The 18,388-nt window shown below is 39.2% G+C and overlaps 1 protein-coding gene across 5 annotated transcripts in view; it reads left to right on the forward strand.

Annotated features, from left to right (window-relative positions):
• Positions 1–2,695: 2,695 nt before the first annotated feature.
• The window catches only part of TRIQK (triple QxxK/R motif containing), a 61,990-nt gene continuing 46,297 nt past the window's right edge, over positions 2,696–18,388 (forward strand). For 2 of the 5 annotated variants that reach the window (XM_088149135.1, XM_088149137.1), the window contains exon 1: positions 2,842–2,998. Coding sequence is in view for 1 of the 5 variants with exons in the window: in XM_088149134.1 (XP_088005260.1) it covers positions 2,815–2,832 (18 nt within the window). In the remaining 4 variants the exon portion in view is untranslated. The other 3 variants (XM_088149136.1, XM_088149134.1, XM_088149139.1) reach the window with 3 other exon arrangements.

Below are 18,388 nucleotides of genomic sequence, written 5' to 3' on the forward strand. Positions count from 1 at the left end.
CTCTCTCTGTGATATGACTTTAGACTGTATATCCAAAGGCAGAAACTATCTTACTACTAATCTAAGCAAGGAGTCTTTTTCGTTAAAGGACAAAGTAGAATGTACAAAGAAATACATACCCGTTAACAAACCTGATTTTCATCTCCTAAGGAGGATAACAATATAAATTTGAAGGTAAAAAATGATATGGAGGTCTAATTGTAGCTTTTTGTTGTCCATAAACTTGCTTCAGGAATTTGTCCTATTCAATTCTTTGCTAGATCATATTTTCATCTATAGGTCAAGGCCCTGAATTTGGCTATACTTACAATTTGTAAGTACTGGCATGAGGATATACAAAAAAGAAAATAAATTAAATGCATCTTTCAGTGAAGCAAGTACTATGAAGAATTAACTAGGAGAAATTCTTACTCTGCCTCGTACACTGACAGCCTGAACAATGTAAACAATAATAATAATTAAAACATAGTTTCATGCTGAGATGAAACTTTCTAGAGTCTCAGTTATGTGGAGTTTATGATTTTTCCATTTTTGTATTTCTGAGCATAATTATGTCCCTGAGGCAGCAGGAGCTGGTGCTTGTCATCTCCCATTTCCCCTCCAAAAACAAGATTAATTCCTTTAGATAGAAATCCAAAAGTTGATGCCAGAACAATAATAACTGTAAACAAAATCTTTTATTATTTTTTTTTAAATCCAAGAATGCATAGTGGCACTGTTGAATAAATAATAAAAAAAACCCCTACATATACTCTAGACAATTAAGGGTAAAGCCAAAAGGTAACGTTTAATGAAATATTGACTCACCATGTCAACAAAATGATAGCAGACAACTGTATGGATGACAGCATTTAGTAGAATGCTATAAAATCAATAGGGAGAAAGCAAGGGATGGGGAGAAATAGACTCAATGGCCCAGTCTCCGGATAATGGAATATGGAGCTATTTGTCCTTATTCCCCATATCAGAGAGGTTTAAATGACTGAGCAAGACTTTCTGACGGCCAACTTTATTTTCAGAGGACTCCCTAGTGAGGAGATGCTTGCATAATAAAAATAATATATACTATTTCAAATTATTCATAAACATTCAGTATCTTTTTCACTGAATCAAGTTAAGAGTATGGATGGAAAAGCAGAGACATGAGCTCATAGGTTGTGTCTCAGTGCACAAAGCTCTGTTGCATGTATACCCTTGGGTTGGTTATTGGCTGAATGGCTTTTTGGGTTTTGGTTTCCAGTCAGCTGTCTTCTTTTTTCATACTGATATATTTTGTTTTCTTTTAATTTTATCTATAATTCGCCCAGAGTAGTTGTGAAGTCAGGGAGCTTTGAAATTGAAATAATAAATATCCTTTAAAATAAGGACTAGGCCAACCAGTATTGCTAGTCCTCCCATTAAGTAGAGCGAGGTAGCAGAGACATTCTAAAAAGAGTGCATCTATTTGTATTTATTTATTGTATTTTCTATTTCACAGCCAGAAATGGGAAAAATGGGCTTGAGGAATGCTTGGGGCAGCCCTGAATGCAAGGCAGATCGTTGTGTTTGGGGCAAGAGTGTCTCCAAGGGCAAAGGTTTTCTTTACTCAGCAGAGAACAAATATTTACTTATATGACAGGAAATAAAGGGGGCACTTGGGGACACAGTCCCAAAAGATGTGAAAATCTGCTCACTGTCCCTGAAGACTATAACTATGGAGACTCGAGCTGGTGCCTGTTTGCACGCTGATAGAAAATGGACTTAGCTTTACTATTGCTGTAACTGCTACTACCACTGCTGCTTCTATAGCAGCTGCTGAAATCTCTGCAGACAACTGCCTGTACCAAAAGCTTTTTTGTTATTGCACAAGTAACATATTTCACAACAGCTCATATCAAGTGTCCTCAACTTGGTGCCTGCCAAGTATTTATTTATTTACTGCATTTAGATATCAATGCATAGTAAATAAAACTTCTGTTTATTCTCTTGACATTCATCTGACTTTTCCTCCAACAACTTAGCATGGCTTACAAAACACTTTCCTTTGCTTTTACTTTTGTGAAGAAGGTTGGGCTGAGAGCTTATCAAGGTAAGCTTACCTGTCTAAGTGTCACCTTGAACTGGGGTCTGACACCCTCACTGCTACACCACCTTGCTATGCCAGGTCAAGCTCAGCTCCTGCTGACTTCATGGAGGCACACCTCATTTTTTTGGCAATATGAAGGGGGCTTGCCATTGCCTTCTTTTGCTTCCCCCCCCATTTCCCATCCTAGCCCCCCCCTTTTTTTCGTGCCTTCGAGTCAGTGTGGACTCCGGACCATTCCTGGACAAGTCCCTGCAGTTTTCTTGGTAAAGTTTTTCAGAAGTGGCTTGCCATTGCCTGTTTCCTAGGGCTGAGAGAGAGTGACTGGGCCAAGGTCACCCCGCTGGCTTTGTGCCTAAGGTGGCACTAGAACTCACATCTCCCGGTTTCTAGGCTGGTGCCTTAACCACTGCACCACACTGGCTCTCATTATTACTCTCAAGTCATAACTAAGTCCAACACCCTACTTCTCCATATCAACCGGGCACTACAGTTCCCATCATCACCAGCCGACAGGTTGGCTGCATAGGAGACTCAAACACATCTGCGGGTCGGAGAAGAGGCAACGGAACGGCGAAGAGCCTCAGGAGCCGGAACGGCAGCTGAGAAGGAAGGGGGCTGCCGCCCTTCCCCAACCGGCGCCGCTATCCAGGGTAGCTTTCGCCTCCCACGGGCAGGCAAGAGAGGCGGGCCGTTGCCGCCTAACGAGGGAGGTGTCTCTCCGCCACCGTGGACAAGCGGAGGCGGAGCTGATGTGCTTCACTCAGAAGGTACCGAGGCAGTAGCTGGGATGGTGGCGGCTGGTGGAGGACGGGAAGGGACGGAGACCGGACGGCTCTCTCTTTAGTCTGCCCCGAAGGCCCTCAGCCTCCCGCGCGCGCGCCTGGCAAGCCCCGAGCGAACAGCCGTTATAATCGTAGCTCACTTTCGAGGAAGGCAAGAGGCGGGCCATTCCGCTAGTCAAACTTTGTACTTCCTCTCTGATTGGACCGTGGAGAAGGGCTTGGGTCGCTATTGGCTGGAGCTTGCTGCCCATCTAAGTCGGGTCTCAGCTCATACGCATTTTCTCCAGAGGGCGGGTGTCCATAAAGCAATAGAGCGGCCATATTGTTTTCGGGTAATATCACTTTAGCAGGCAATGGGGTGGAAAGAGGAAGGACGAGGGAGGAAGCGCTTATACTCTTGTTCACTGATTTAAATCTTTGCATCCCATCGTTCAGCCTCAAGTCTCCCATAAAGGGAAACGAAATACATTTTTTTAAGTGAGAGGGAGAGCGCTTATTCCTTGAGCGCATCCCTCGGATTATTAGGACGCAGTATGTTTTTTCATACGGGCTTTCTTACCGATCTCGCTTAATTGGAAGGGTCGCTTGGCTAAAGACGGATTGGTTTGGGAAATTTTCCCGTGTTCGTCCGTGTTTTTTATAAATCGTTAGCCAGGAGTAAGATGTTCCCAACTTTGAGTCCGCTGATGGAGGGGAAAAGTGATCCTGAATATATCTGGTGGCCAAAGTAGATTTCGCTAACCGGTGATAAATGACTGAAATTGGGAAGATATAACTCCGTTTTTTTCAACCTTTTTTTCAACCTTGGCAACTTTAAGATGTGTGGACTTCAACTCCCAGAATTCCCCAGCCAGCATCTTAAGGTTGCCAAGATTGAAAAACATTGATAGAACTCTTGGAATATAGGACCTGTTTCCTACCAGGTGTTGTACAAACACCTCTCTTACCATTAAATGCACTGGATAGGGGTCATGGAAGGTATGGTTCCCAAAACATCTGGAAACCAAGACTAGGAACCAAGATTAGGCAATAGATATGCATTATCCAATTCACCAGCTTTTTTCTTAAGAACTCAAAGTTACCTTCCATTTCTAGCCTCTTAACTTGAGTTTGATAAGAGAGGGCATAGCAGGGAGGGGCTAATCTCCATTTTTGTTGGTGACTTTGGGTTTACAACCAGCTGATGTTAATAAGAAATTATTATTTTAGAGGTGGTAGTCATGTAAACTTTGGTGCTTTTGGCTAGGATGACTGGGCTTGTGAAGCTACATCCCTTTTTTTTTTTCAGTCACAGGATAGAGATAAGGGTGGGTCAAACATAGATGTTCAGTTGTTTTCTCATTACCTCCCTTTCCCATCAAATTACACACCTTATTCTTCATCACTGTATAAATCCACTAAGACTGATTTTATCAGAGCATGACCACAGAGTTCTAGAGTGATACAAGTTCAATTTAATTGGACCCTTGAAAGTGCAGGTCCAAGACATTTTACTGTCTATGGCAGCAACAAATCAGGGTGCATCTTGTAAATCAAGCTAAGCAGGGTTTGACCCCAAAGTGGATGGGATCTCAGGTTTTTGTTTTTGAGCCATGATTTCCTGACAGATCAGAGGTATATGGGGTTACACAGCATCCTAAGCTATAAACCTCAGTAGCTGGGCTTATACAACGTGCTAAATCAAAAGCAAGTTAACCTCTTTATGGATGAGTTTGTTGTGTGAATTTAGTTGGGTTCTTTTTCTCTTTATTGCCTATGTAGTCAGTTGTCAGGAAAAAGAAAATCACTTTTGGAAGAGCCCAGAGCACTTGGAACCAGACCAAGGGTCATGTGGAATTAGGCTGAGATCTATGTATTATCTCCTGTTCTAGATCATCTTTGTAAAGATACTCATCAGTGGTGCTATTACAGCCCCAGGAAATACTGGCCTGGGAAAAGCTCTATATTCTTATGGATATTGGGTGGTGCATCAAGTTTTTTGGGCAGCGGGGATAGTGGATTAGCTAATTTTGGGGCTGAGGAAGGAGCAGGCTCAAATTTTCGCCTTTATACTATATGTTGTAATGTGTTTATGAAATGAGAAGTAGTGCCACTGATAACTTTTCCTAAGAAAATTGTGCCTGTAAATAGCTGTTATACTGTTGGTTCCAAGCTTGTGCTGGCAGCTGTTCTGCTATCTAAATGTATGCAAGCATATAAAAAGTCAGCCTGGTGGCAAATTGTAGAGGGAACTGCTGTTGCTCTGCGCAATCTGGGAACATTTCATTGGAAGCCAACAGGAAATAAAATTTTAAAATCAAAGCAGAACAAGGAGGCGTAATATTGTTACTCTGTATTTATATGTGCCAAGCAAAAAAGGATCAAATTGTGAGACCCTAAACAGGGAAACAATGGATTTAATCATGAGCAATGCCTTAGGACTGCAGAATTAATGGGGTTTGGGCTTTTAAGAGATAACAAGAGCTCCATGCATGTGTTCATTCAATACAAATATTCAACTGCCCAAACAAGTTTTGATTGTATTTTTTAGAAACATAGGTCAGGGGTTTAGAAATTCATGCGTTCAAGGTGGTAACCAAGATAGAGGGAAGGAATTTTTAGACCAAGGTGGAGTTTCTATTTCATGCTTTCTCTGTCTCTTTGACATACATATACAACACATTTGGCAGGTATTATTGTTGGCTGAGCTTCTTTGACTAGGTTTGTTTTTTGTTCCTATCTATTTAAGAATATTTCCCCACTTAGTGGAACTCTGAGAAAAGCTGAGAAAACTTTGGTCAGTATCTTCAAACATGAAAAATTAAAAATAAAGAGGAAGGCAAACTTGGAATGAATATGTGTAGAAGAGTTAATCTTTCTTATGTTCAGCGTCCTTTGAATGTTTTAATATATTAATGTGTTTTAGTTAAGAGTACTTGAAGTGAATATGAATCTTTATTGAGGAATATTGTCATAAATCCATGAATATTCCTTCAGATACAAAATCTTTAAGAATGTACATTGTAAAAATTCACAGTACTTCATTATTGTAAAGTATTTTTTTTACATTTTTTGGATTCCATTTTTTAAATTTAAATTTTTTATTTTATTAGTGCATTCAATAAAACATAAAAGAAACAACAGTGAAAATGCAGTAAACGAGAATAAATTGTGTGTAATTGTGAAAAAAATGAACTACAACTTCAAAAAAGAAGGAAAAAAAAATTCCATGAACTTGAACTGATAATCATTGGCATATGCTAAATACTGTATTATTGCTTATTCATTTCTGTTTGTAAAAGGAATGCCCCAAGAGGTTCAGTTTACAAATACTTCATGCTGTCTTTGGCTGGGCCTTGTTTCTTTTTCCAGAGCAGATGATCTTGGCAAACTGTAAATTGAAGCCAGAGCTGCAACAATTTTTCAACACATTAGCAGCAAATTTAGTGCTTATGATGAAGAGATAGCGATCACATTAGCTTCAACAACGGTGAGAGGGATGGCGGGAACTCTAGAAGTTCTGCAGAAATCTTTATTAGCTTGTTTCAGCTCCATGTGGTAGCATTTGCCATTTCACTTCTCAAGCAAAATATGCCAGCTTGTACGTTAGCTTTGTGGTATAGACTAGGAAGAGTCATTCATTAACTTTTACAGTTCTGGTTTCAGCAGCTTATGAATATGCAGTTGTGTAATCTGAAATTGATTGTGGCCCTGTTGTGCTAGGGCAGGGATTCTTAGCTTTTTTTCAGGATGAGGCTTGCCCTTGGCTTTGGAATGGTTGCACTTCCAAAAATAGGAAGAACAGAAACTAAATTTGATTTCATGATGTTTGATTAAAGTTAAATACTGTAAGAACTACTCTTCTTCAGTAATTTCTTTCATAATTTTCCTCTTCAGTTACACGGTAGCTTTTGGAAGTCTCAGTGGGTAAAAGCAACCTTGGAGACTTGGGATCGTACATCATTGCATGTTTTGAGTGCTTTAATTCTGGATTTTTAAAAAATACATAAATGAACTGATAATATTTATTGGATCATCTATACCTTAAAATACTGAAAGCGAGCTCTTTCCCATGTAACAGGTTCAGAACTGAAAATTTACGCTGCTGTCTAAAACAGTCTAGATATTTACATTTTAGAATTAGCAGGCAGCTTAAGCAGTACTGCCAGTTTCTATTTGAAAGACCAGAGTTATATGTGGTCCCAAAGCAGACATAGAAATAGTGTACAGAAGCCTAATGTACTTGATGGTTAGACATATCCATCACCAATATCAAATGGAGTTTTCTGGTACCTTGTACGATAAATAATAGATAAGACAAAATAAAATTAGACATCCCATTACCAAAGTGGGAGCTATACATTACATATGGAAATAAATGAGTTGTAGTCCAGTTCAGTTCAGTAATGTTACCCAGTAGCTAGAAAATATTGTTTCCTTTTCAGAAAAAAAATAGAGCTTCATCTTGCAATATTATGTCTTTATTTGATGATGTTCATATTTGATCTACTTATTTGTCATGGTTAGCAAAATTGGGTGTTGTGTAGTTTCAGAAGATTCTGAGATTTATTGTAGGACTTATGTTCGGTCCACATTGATACAAATCTGTTGGCCTGCTCTGGTCATTCAGTGAGAGATAAGAACCAAATCAGCTGAGATGCAAAAGATCTGCACATGGTCTCTTGACTGTTAAAATGTGGATTGATATAGCAGTTTTAAACATGGAGGTTATGCCATTTCTCTGCCTTTGAAGCTACAATTTTGCTTGATGAAAGTGATGGAAATACCTCACTTTTCCCTTTCAACGTGGCTAATAACTGCCTCAGTGGCACTGTTAAAAATCCCTCCCCCCTGCCCTGGTTCAAGTTAGGATATTGGATCATGGATCTTTTGTGTTACAACTATCTGGGCCTGATAATGAATGTCAGGAAACATCCAGTGCACTATAGGAGAAATATGACAATGTTGGGCCAGATGGCTATGGTTTTTAGGATTTTTTCCCCACAATTATAGTGCTGTCCACTCAAACCTGAATCAGCAGAACCCAATGTTGGTGTGAATTTTTTTGTTCACATTGCCAATCCCTCTTGTCTCTGTATTGCTTTGATTCCCAAGCACTGCCCGTCACTTGATTTCTTTCGAATGTATTGTGTGAAAAAAAACAACTTATTTTACATATTTTGAAGCTGTCATTGGATTATGCTGGAACCATTCACACAGCTAAGGATGGCTTAAGCCCATCTCACTCTTGGACTAGGGACAAATGAGGGGAATGTCATAGAGACCAGGTAGGAAAAGAAGACATTGCTAGGGTATGTTTGTATCTTGGTGAGAACATGACCATCATGGAGAAATGTTTGATAGACTTCTATGGAAGCTCAAGTTTCCCTTGAAAACCACTAGCCTAGGCTGCAGCCATTCTTAAAGCTAAACTGTGGCACTGAGGATTTTGACCTTTCTGGACCTCAGATTCATGCTTCCTTATTTCCTCTTTCGGTGATTGTCCAAAATCTGAATGTTAATGTTCAGGGCCAAGAAACATTCTATACAAATATATGTATTAGTATTTTTATATTATTTTATGTCACATAGAAATTGCTTAGGGATTGTGGTTATGTATAAATATATTTTCTTCCTTTCCATCCCCACTGCTTCATATGGGACTTCAATGTGTGTTTGAAAGTTGAGGGAAATGTGAGGTTTGGAGAGGGGAAAAGGTAAACACCCCTTACTTTTCCTATCTCATTTTTACCTTGCAGAAGGGGTTCTGTTGTTATAAAACCTGTAACGCTACTGTTACATGGGCTTGTAGGCAATATATTGTTTGACTTTCATATTTAAAAGGGAAATGCTTTGTTGCTGTCAGGGCTGTGGAGTCGGTAGATAAATGCTCCGACTCCGACTCCTCAGTTTTTTGTACTTCCGACTCCGACTCCGACTCCTCTCTATTAATATGTGAATGTATTTTATACATTCCTTGAAGGAAAGAAAGGCAACATACATGTCATTACCTCAGGACTACTGGCTGGGAAGCCAACAGTCTACTGTATTGAACAGTTTAAGCAAAAGACAAACACAATGAAAATAACAGTGTTTTATTTTATTTTTTTTATTAATGAATCAAGTGGCTGGATAGTAGCAGCAGGCATAAACATCAGGAACAGTAAATTTATTAGTTCAAACATACAAACCACATTATTTGGTTGTTTTAGAACAAAAACAAAGCTTATCTATATGAACCAAAAACAAAATTTGTAAAACCTAGAAATGGTTTATATTAATCTTGAAATGTAGTTATAGGCTTAGCAAATGCAAATCAATTCAATGTAGAGTTCTAAGGAAGAGAATTGCCTCTGCCAGATCCTCTTTCATAGAGGCTCTTAAGTCAGACTTTATTATTTTTAGGGCTGAAAATAATCTTTCGACGCTGACTTGGGTGGGTGGCATTGCAGTAACTATTCTGGCCACATCACTAACAATCTCTGGATAAACAAGGATGGCTTCTTCAACAGTAAGTTTTGATGAGCGATCATACTTTTCAACTTCTTTTAGTGCTTTATAAAACTCCTGTTGGAATTTTTCTATTTGGACATTTACTGGTTCTGTAACGCTTATGCGACTTCGCTTTCCTTTAGCAGCTTCCATTTTGTCTAAGAAGGAATCAAAGTCTAATTCTTCATTTGAAGAAGATGATCCTGAGTTATCACTATTGCTTAAAAGAACTTCATCCTGTGGAGGTATTTCAGGTCCTAATCCTTTCATGCGAACTGCTACATCATAGAGGGCCTTTTTCCCAGTAGCAGTCTGTTCACTGTTCAACAAAAGTCGGCTCATTGGGTCGACATAAATAGCCGCTAACAAGATTTCATTTTCCAGCAAAAGACTCTCTCTTTTTATCATTGAAGATGCAATGCCCTCAGCTATTAACCCTCCATTTTTGTTCAGGCGATATAACAGGCTCTTCCATTCCAAGAGGAATTTACCCGGGGTTAGATCGTCACATTGCAACCTTTTGGTGACAGTGAAGGGGTGAGAAAGAAGGTTCTCCAGCTCTTTTGTTTGTGTCCACTGGCTTTCTGTTAATGCAAGGTTTTCATTGTCCATTTCTTCTATAAAGTCTTTAAGTTCAAGCAAACGCTTCACCATTAAATAAGTGCTTCCCCAGCGAGTTGGTTGATCCAAAATGGCTCCTTTTCCTGCACGTCTTTTCAAAATTGCATCTGTTTTAGGTGCCCTGGCTGCAACAATTACTTGCCGTAATTTGCCAATTAGTGTAGCTGCATGGCGATCTTTTAATCCATCTCTTATGGCAAGTTGCAGTGTATGAACAGCACATCGCATATGATGAATAGTAGCAAGCTTCAATGCTTCTTCAACAAAGTTGTCTAAAAAAATGTCAGCATTCTCTTCAGTTTCTAAACTTTCTCCAATACTTGCAGAGCTGCCTTCCTCTAACTCTAATATCTGTTTGTTACCTTCTTCATCTGCGTTCATCTTCTCAATTGTGCTCAACATGTTAGAAGCGTTATCTGTCACAACATAAAATCTGTTCCTTTTTAATTTCAAAATCTTCTAGAACACCCTCCACTAAGTTCTGAAGGTAATCACTGGTGTGATGTGCCTGAGTGTCCTTTAATCCGAGGGTCCGTGTTATTGTTTTGTTATTTTCATCCACAAATCTAACATTAATAGTGAAATAATTGACTCTGTGACGTGTGCATGCATCCATTTTAAGGAAGACAAAACGTCCTTTCAGAACTTTCTGTAGTTCTTCCTTTTTACATTTGGCCTCCTCAATTATAAATTTCCTTATACTTTCTCTTTCCAGAGAAACACCAAGTTTTTTTGCCATTTCTCCATTTAGGCCTAAAAAGGCTGTATGTGAAAAGAAGGATAGTGGTACACTATTCTTTACTACCATTTCAATAATGTGGTGTTTGAATTTTTCTGGTGTCATCCTTATGGTAACTTTGTCAGATATAAAGAATTTTTTTATTTGTGATTGTTCTCCAGAAGATTTCTGAACGTTTTTTGTCACAGAAGTAGATGCAATGTTTTCATCGCTATCTTTCTCATTCACGGCTTCTAACACTTTGGGGTGAAAACGCTGTAAGTGTCTTTTCAAATTTGATGCTCTTGTAGGTGCATTTTTATCAGGCCCACTGAAACTGCTAATTTTTGCATCACATTGTTTTTCACCATCATCTTTTCTAATACATTGGCACACGTAATGTTTTCCATCATTTGATAATGCAAAGTGCTTATAAACAGTAGACTTTGTCGTGTTTGGTGTTGGTAGTTTTTTTGCCATTTTTAGGATGCCTCTTTTTCTAAAATATAAAATATAAAATATGTTATACTAACTGGCATATAATTAGATTTTTAATATCAACATACACAGTCTTGTAAGTTGTACATACATGGCTTTATACAAACAAATAAGCTATATATCCCAGAACTAAACCTAGACATGATTTGTCCTATACAGAAAAACATGCACAGACATGTACTGTACACACACACACAACACAGAGCCTACATTTTAGTACTCAGAGCATATAATCAATCTGTACTATACATAAACATTCATACATTCCTGCACCACACTTACAAACCTAGGATAGACAGTTTCTTCCAGAAATTTGTACACATGTCTTCCCTCATACAGACAAGCAGGGACAGCTATGCAATTTCTTCCAGAACCATATACACATGTCTTCCCCCATACAGACAAGCAGGCATGCAGGTTTTAAAATAAATATAAACACTTACAGTTGAATCCAAGAAGCTGTTCCACCAAGTTCTTCTAAGCTCTTCTAGCAGAGAGGTAGTTGGGCAGAAGCTGCTGCCTTCTCCTTTTTGTGTGCTGATCTGCTGCTGAAGATAGGGCAGTGGGAGGATCCAGGAAGGGGCATTTATTATAAAACATGATTTCCCTAGTAGAATCCCATAGTCATGTTTAAAGTTTAAGCTAACAATCGGAGTTTACAAGTTTTTATAGCCTTAGCTGAATGACAACAGTTTTTCCAATGGTTTACAGCTTCAGTCTTGAACTATTGACCTTCCATTCCCTTCACTTATACAAGTCTCTCTAGTCCTGCAAAAAACATATTTACTTAATCCCTTATCAGTGAGAGGCTAGGTTACCAATGGGCACTGCGTTCCCTGTAACAGCAGAACACAACACTATGGAAAGTATAAGTATTGCCGCTCCTAATTGTGCGTTGCGTGTCATATAGTGAAGCACATGAAAAGCATGCTTCTTCACGGTCACTTAACATGTTCGCTTTTCGGTTACGTGAGGCACTGCATGCATTGGTCTTTATTCTTACGGTAGAGAAGTCATTAATTATAACTTTTTGTGAATTGGGACATTTAAACTTGCTTTTTTTTTAATTCCAATCTAAATTTAGTAGGAGTCGGAGTCGGTGCATTGTTTGGCGACTCCGACTCCAGGTACCCAAAATTTCCTCCGACTCCGACTCCTCGACTCCGACTCCGACTCCACAGCCCTGGTTGCTGTATATCACTCCAGTTTATAACCAGGTTTGGCAGATCAGAGTTTTAGCAATAAGATTCTTGTGCTGTTGTGCCTAGAGTAAAGGGCAACGGTTGTTTTCTATTGAATTGTGATGTTTTGGAATAAGAAATAATCCTTTAAAATAAAGCACATCTGGCCACCCAGTCTGTTGTCTGCAATGAATCCATCAGCCCTGAGTTGGACAGTTGCCATGGAACAGTTGTGAACTGAAAAAGGGTTCTGTGTACTGACATATGGCCACACCTGAGCTTTACTGCACGCATATACAGCCTTCACATCAGAATGAATTCTCCCAAACTATACACAGTCTTCCATAGTATGATATGTGCTCTTTCTCCTGTGCTTGATCTCTTTGAACTGTAGAGACCTCAAGAAAAGGAAATATATTTGCCCTTTCTACATAAATAAAATAAACTCTCCTTCAACTCAAGCACAACTTGTGGTGACTTCAAGGGCAGGCTCATGTAGGCCTTCTGGCAACAAAAAAGTGTTTTGCTATTGCTATTCAGGGATTATTATTTTTTTTACTTCTGAGTCTAGCCTATCACCCTGGTATTTCCTAGAGACTCCCTTCTGAGTACTAAGTAGACCAGATTTTGCTTAACTTCTGAATCCAGACAAGATCAGCCAGCAAAAGTCCAAAATAAAAGTTAATTACCTTTGAATTCTAAGCAGTCTTTGGGACTGGAGGACATGCTCCTTTCTTGCTGAACTTTTGTAGAAATAATGCTCTTATGTTCCACAAGGATCTAATGGGAAGGTAGAAAACCTGTCTCCCTTCTCAAGATAATGGCTAAATAACAGTGAAGAAACATTAGCCTGTTTGGGATAAATAAGATATCAAGAATTAGAATTCAAGGATCATCATTTTTTTAAAAAAAAGTTCTGAGTGATTATAAACATTTATAAATGTTTTTCTAAATGCTTACAATATGTTCACACTATAATCCATATCTAAATTTTGGCAGCCTTGGAGACCTATAGACTGCAATTCTTTAAAAACCAGTCATGTCTCTTTGGATAGAATTGTATTTGTTGGTCAGATACATTTTACTCTCCCCTCCACCCTTTTGAGTTACTCCTAGTTTGCTTTGGAAGGTTGGGTGAATCTCCAGAGCAGATGTGAGGAATACAGGTGGGATGGAAGAAGGAGGAGAGTGAAGGGCAGATAGGTGCAAGCAAAGTCAGATTGCATAATTTAGAATGATTTTCTTCTTCTAACAGCAGGGGGCAACTGTGAGGAAGAATAGTTGCCCCCATGCCCTTGCTAATGAGCTTTCTGTATGGTTGGCAGATGCTGAATTGAATAGAGCATTGATCTGATCAGGTTGGATTCATGAAAGTGGAGGACATTACAGTATGTCCACATCACCTATCACCTTAATCCTAAATGCTTGAAATAACATATCTGGCACCAATGCTGTTAGAAGTGTTGGTGACAAAGTTCTTCCTGTGTGTAACATTCTGTGGGAATAACCTTGGGAGACAGGAGGAACTGCAGCCTAGGCTATAGTCAGACAAGAGATATCTCAGGCTGCAGAAGGAATGGGGGCATGAGGCATCTCAGAAAGGACCCTCTCTAGTTCTCTGGAAAGTAAGGGTGAGGAAAAGGAGAAGTTCTTGAAACTTGCAAGTTTCTGTTACTGTAACCTTACAATAAAGGTAGTGTTAGTACTCATGGTTTTGGTTTCTTGTCTGGACTACCTCGAAGGCCTGACACAGTGAGACTTCAAGGCCAGGCTGGTGTCAGGCTCTAGGTCAGATTGATTTAAACCAAAATCAATCAGTTCCCCCAGGTTCAAATCATACAGAGTCTACTGTCAAGATTTAATGAAGTGAAAGGGATGGGGTAACAAGGATTTCACTTCACCTTCCCTTTTAGAACCAATTTATCTCCTAAAACAAAAGGGTGGAGCCTTTTGTAATTCCTTCCTAATGGCTTTTCTGAGAACTGGCCAGGAGGGGGGTCTTTTTATGGTAATTAATGATCTTGCCAGTGTCTTTTAGAAGACTGCCTCCAGAATGCTTATCAGCCTGAGATAAAGGTTAATTCTGCTGGAAATCAATGCAACACAGTCAAGTGATCCATATGCTGATACTCGCTCAATTCTTGTCACTCCTCTTATTCCCCTGAACACCGATTGGCTTGAACACAAGAACTGGGAAATACAGTAGTTGCATTACGCTCTACATCAGGGTTTCTCAACCTTGGCAACTTTAAGATGTGTGGACTTCAACTCCCAGAATTCCCCAGCCAGCATTCCCCACCCTGCTCTGCATGGAATATCACTCACATATTTAATTAAAGTTGAAAATTCATGGAAGGTTTTTAGAATATGGCAGCAGGAGAAGCTTCCCTCCCTTACAGACACAATTATAGGCTCAGATGTTAGTGTAATTATTGATGTAAACCGTCCTGAGCATATTTGCAGGCATAGCAAGTCTTTGGAAGAACCCTTACTTTTTTATGTGGCAGATGTTGAAAACTATAATACTGCGTTGCAAAAGAGAAGAGGACAGCTGAATAACATTTATGAAACATATTTTTTAGTGAGTGGAAAATATTCATGTTGTTGATGTGCAAGTTCTATGTATAATTATACACATATGCAAGCGCACATGTTTATTCACTTGTTTTCATTTCCATTAATACATGTTCTTATTTATGGCTAATAGTGTGATCCAGTTTGGTCATTCTATGAACAGATGGTACTCCTTCCATTTATGGAAAACACTAGGATTCAGCAGAGGCTTTCCACTGGAATCAGGCTAAGGAAGTAATACAATTTTCCTTGCCACTCCTGTTGCTCTGGAGAATCTCTGGTCCTTCAGAGAAGTTTTCCACAGAGCATACTGGGGTAAAGGAGGAGGAAGGATCTTGAAATTGTTTCCATTAGATCCAGCCCATACTTTCTTTATTTTGAGCTTACTGCTTCCTAGTTCTGATTGATGTAACTACTGTATTGCCTTCTTTGTGAATGATTAACTGCCTAGTTGGTTTGTTTTACAGTCATAGGATACTCTGCATGCCACATGTACTATATGAATACTTCTCATAGGCTAATCATCCCAAATGATCAGTGAATATATTGTTCGTTCTTTACAAAATAATTTATGTTTGCATGAAGACAGTATTGTTACTTGAGAGGGCCAAAGGCTATATCTGTCTCTAATATCAGAGATGGTCACTGGTAGTTCCAAATATTTTTTTTATCGCTCCCTGAGTTCTCATTGTCTATATTTGCTGAAAATAGCTTAGTTTCCTGCAGGGTGTGACTCCATCTACTTTGCACTCCTCAGCCCCCCAAAATATTAAGTATTGATGTTGGTCCCCAAAAGATTGTTCATCCCCGTTTTAGTAAGAATAAAGTAAGTAATTTAGTAAGAAAAAAAAAAAAAAGCCCTTTGGAACATCTTGCCCCTGGAAGTGAGATAGGCCCCCTCACTCCCGCCTTTCGGAGGGACTTGAAGACCTGGCTCTGCCATCTGGCCTGGGGTGTGGAGGGAGGTCATCAGATATGGGGTTGGCTAGCCCCCTAGAGGCCTGGTGTTGCTTCACTTGGCCTCCTGGATTTTCTTCTTCCTTTTATTCTGTGTAAATGTGTGTTTTTTAATAAATTTTAACTGTATATTTATTTATTGTTTTAATATGTTGTAAGCCGCCCAGAATCCCCCATTGGGGGGAGATGGGCGGGGATAAGTTTAAATAATAATAATAATAATAATAATAATAATAATAATAATAATAATAATACATAGGAAGCCTAGATTAGTTATTTTTCTATCTAGTCTGGTATTGTCTGCTGAGTGACTTTTGAAACTCTAGTAAAGGAGGGGTTTTTCCATCAACTACTACTTGATTGCAATAGAAGAGAATATATGTAGCTCAGGATTGAACTGTGGAGTCCTTGGTACTCTCTGAGCTTGGTTGTTTGCTTGCAGACATTTCATTACCTGACTAGGTAACATCATCAGTGCTAGTGAGTGTGGGGTTTGCTCCCTGTTTATATACAGTAGCTTGCCTTGCTAGTGTTAGTGGAGGTGTGTTTTTCTCCTTGGTAGTTCCTTGATTAGGGTACTGTTTTCTCGATTGTTTGTCTGGTGTTAATCCCTGCTTATCTGGGTGTTGGTTGCTGGAGAGGATGTGTTCTGGTCTTTTTGTTTCCTTCTTAGCATTTTTATTGTTTCTTTTGAATGGTGTGTAAATGTGGTTTATCTCTATGTGTCTGTTGATGGCTGAATGCCAGGCTTCCAGGAATTCCCTAGCACTTTTGGATTTAGCTTGATTTAGGATGCTCACAGTTTCCCAATTGAAACTATGGTTGAGTCTGTTCAAGTGTTGTGAGATTAAGGAGTTTTCCTCTTGTCTTCTGACTGCTAGTTGATATTCATGGATATGCTCTGTTAGTCTTTTGCCTGTCTGCATCAGCTTCTGCATTAGCTTCTGCATCATCATAGCATACAAACCAACTAAATCACTCCAAAATATCTTAAGTAAACCAAAAGACCCAGTAGCCCAAGAAGAAAAAACAGGAGTCATCTAAAAACATACACTGGGTGTAACAGCCACTATGTAGGACAATGTGGTGAAATGGCAACAGTGTCTTGCACTTCTTTATGTTAAGCACCCACAATCATTTCTTACTAGCATATTTTAAATTAATGAAGCCAGAAACTTGGATCACTAAATTTCATCCTGTTATCAAAGATGATCACACAAGATGGCTCTTGGGAGTCTTACCAGTAAGGTATTATAATACTTGCCCTCAGCATCTAATAAGCATCAGACACTATCTCAAAATATGGAGGCTTGATTTAGCTAGATTCCTAATAACCATGGATACACTTACTGCTATAGAATTTGTCTCTTTTTTTTTAAGCCATCAAAGCTATTGACTACTGTAATATCTCAGGGAAATGAATTCCACGAACAAATGAGTTCTGTAAGTTAATTATATGTTGCGTGCAATTCTGTAAGTTAATAAACATAGCTGATTGCCCAACCTCATCTTGAAAATCTCTGAGGAAAGAGATTCCACAGCCCAACAATCAGTTATTCTATCGCTGAATTGTATAAAGTTAGAATGTTCTTTCTCGGTTTTCCTTAACTAAATTCTGAAGTTGTTCTATAGGAGTGGGAATAGTAGCTTGTCCATTTTTACAGTCTAAGCAAGTGTTCTTCTCTTCCTCCTCTCCCTCCCTCCTTTATTTACTTTGCCACCCATTCCCACAGGCTCTAGGTGGCTAATAATATACTGCAAACATAAAAAAATACCCCAGAAAACCCGCAATTCATATAAATGTTAAAAAATAAAAACAATAAACACCAACAAATATAAATGCCATCTGCTTGTGATCCCACATTCAAATCACAGAACACCCTCCTCCTATGTAACATTCAAAGTTTGCTTCAAAGTTTTCCTGAAGCCTCAGAGGATGGGAATGGTCCAACTTCTACAGGGAGTGAGTTCTAAAGAGTGGGGGCTGGTTACCAATGCAGCTCCCAAAGCAGCAAAGTCACCCAAGTATATCAGGTTACACTCATCACTGCCCAGACCACCACATTTTGTACCAGCTGTAATTTCCAAATGTTCTTCAAGGACACCCCATGTAGGGTTCATTACAGTGGTCCAGACATAAGGTGACTAAGGAACAAGTGACTGTGAGCACTGCTTCCCAGTCCAGGAGAGGTTGCAGTTGGCTACCAGATATAACTGTGCAAAAGACCCCTTAGCTACAGCTGCCACCAGCTCTTCAAACAGGAGCTATGAATCTATGAGAACTTGTCCATTGTGGACCACCTCTGAATGGTTTATATTTACAGTCAGGTCCAGAAATATTGGGACATCGACACAATTCTAACATCTTTGGCTCTATACACCACCACAATGGATTTGGAATGAAACAAACACAATGTGCGTTAACTGCAGACTGTCAGCTTTAATTTGAGGGTATGTACATCCAACTCAGGTGAACGGTGTAGAATTACAACAGTTTGCATATGTGCCTCCCACTTGTTAA

This window comes from Python bivittatus, unplaced genomic scaffold (assembly GCF_059951505.1).
Source record: "Python bivittatus isolate LINGU-HERP-01145 unplaced genomic scaffold, Pbiv_v1 ctg000590_np1212, whole genome shotgun sequence".
In the NCBI taxonomy this organism is placed as follows: domain Eukaryota; kingdom Metazoa; phylum Chordata; class Lepidosauria; order Squamata; family Pythonidae; genus Python; species Python bivittatus.